Consider the following 1,631-nt stretch of genomic DNA (forward strand, 5'->3'; position numbering starts at 1 on the left):
ATCACATGTCTGGCACATATCATACTTAACTGAGTTTTTCTAACCCAGTTAGCATAAAGGACGTAACGTGTAGGAAAAAAATGTTTAAAGGACACCGCCTGCAAGAAAACTAAAAAAAGGACACGAACCGTAAATTGAATTGGCTTTATTTAAAGGACAAAATTTGTAATTCTGTCAATAAAATAAGAACCATTATTTAATATTCATATTAGTTTATCTTATTCTATTCGATCCTAATTCAAAAACCCAAACTCAATTTGTATTGACCAAAAACGGAATAATGTTCACCCTATCCAAAACCCTATTAACAATCGTCCCAAATCTACCAAATTGCTTCTTTTCTGTCAACTATAGCATTGCTATCCTGTTCATTAAATTGTTTCATAGTAGTGGACCCAAGTGAATTTTCAGCCATAAATATTAACCAAGAGATATTCAAATTTTATTTAATAAAATAAAGAATTGGTAAACAAAGACAACTAAACTACATATACAATTATACAAACAACAAATTAACCTCATAAATCATCCAATAAATCATCACAACTTTTGAGATGGATGCATCAATTCAATTCTTCCACATTCCAAACTCTATACATCTAAGAAGAGTACATATCAGCCAACTCATCAAAACAATCCGAACCGTCATTAAAATCCGCATTCTCAAGCATCCACAACAGATGATCAAAAAGCACCACCTGAAAAAAAAAACAATTCACAATTATTGATGTAAAGTATAGTAACAGTAACATTTGGTATTAAAAAAAATGCAACCTCACAGTTAATAACTGACACGTCGTCATCGTCCCCAGTTTTCTTCGATTTCTCCATTAACGCATTCATAAGTGGATGGTTCAAATACTTTGAACTAATCACATACCGTTTCCTCGTGCTACCAACGAACACTAGCTCTTGCGGCTCGTCGTCGTCATCGGCGTCCACAACCGACATAGCGTTTGTGTTCCAGATGATTCCGGTTCCACGGTGATCATGTCTAGCGGAGTTAGATCCAAGGCTTCTAGAGGATAATTGTTTTGATAGTGTCTTACATTTACGTAGAATAATGTTTATCTTCTTCATGGTTGATGTAAGGGTTTATGGAGATGAGTGGAAGTATATATAGTGGTAAAATAACAAGGGAGGGTTGAATGTGTAAATGGGGGAATGATGGGGGTTTGATTTGGGTAGTTAGTGGGCCCATGTGTTAAATGGAAGTTAATGCTTTTATGTTTTTGTTTATTGGTGGGTTTAATTTAAGTTGGTTTGGATATGTGAGTATACTTTGTCAACCGACATGATTTTTATTACTGGAACGGGTAAACGTAAAAAAGGTAATTGTCAATGGGCTTTAGCTTAATTAGCATGGAAGAAGAAATGTAAACTTGGGATCCTTCAGAAGACGGGGGTTTCGCTATCCAGCGTTGTTTGTTATTGTGAACGTATGAGGTCACCTATTGTCATTGGGTTACCCTAGATAATCTGGCTTTATTTGTTAGTCGTTCAAAATAAGTACTTTCTATAAGGCATAAGTAAAGTGCTGGCATAAATGAGAGAAAAATATGATAAACAAGTGGTAAATGAGAAATAAATAAACGATCGTTGTTATAATGGTTAATGACACTTTTGCTCAT

The 1,631-nt window shown here is 34.6% G+C and overlaps 1 protein-coding gene across 1 annotated transcript; it reads right to left on the reverse strand.

The window, feature by feature from the left end:
* Positions 1 to 443: 443 nt before the first annotated feature.
* On the reverse strand, positions 444 to 1,189 carry LOC143559669 (auxin-responsive protein SAUR78-like). The gene is made up of 2 exons (XM_077048172.1): positions 775 to 1,189; positions 444 to 698 (listed from the first exon to the last, which is right to left on the reverse strand). The coding sequence occupies exons 1-2, from the start codon at positions 1,078 to 1,080 to the stop codon at positions 600 to 602; spliced, it is 405 nt and encodes a 134-aa protein (XP_076904287.1). The 5' UTR covers positions 1,081 to 1,189; the 3' UTR covers positions 444 to 599.
* Between the last annotated feature and the right edge of the window lie 442 nt (positions 1,190 to 1,631).

This window comes from Bidens hawaiensis, unplaced genomic scaffold (assembly GCF_021521415.1).
Source record: "Bidens hawaiensis isolate Kalapana, Puna unplaced genomic scaffold, B.hawaiensis_p1.1 tig00020018_1, whole genome shotgun sequence".
NCBI classification, from domain to species: domain Eukaryota; kingdom Viridiplantae; phylum Streptophyta; class Magnoliopsida; order Asterales; family Asteraceae; genus Bidens; species Bidens hawaiensis.

What these genes read in the sequence shown, in the direction of transcription:
- LOC143559669 (XM_077048172.1), bottom strand. Translation starts at nt 1,080, where the DNA reads ATGAAGAAGATAAACATTATTCTACGTAAATGTAAGACACTATCAAAA. An exon ending in TGTCAGTTATTAACTGTGAG is followed by an intron (nt 699 to 774) that starts GTTGCATTTTTT and finishes TTTTTTTTTCAG; the next exon opens with GTGGTGCTTTTTGATCATCT.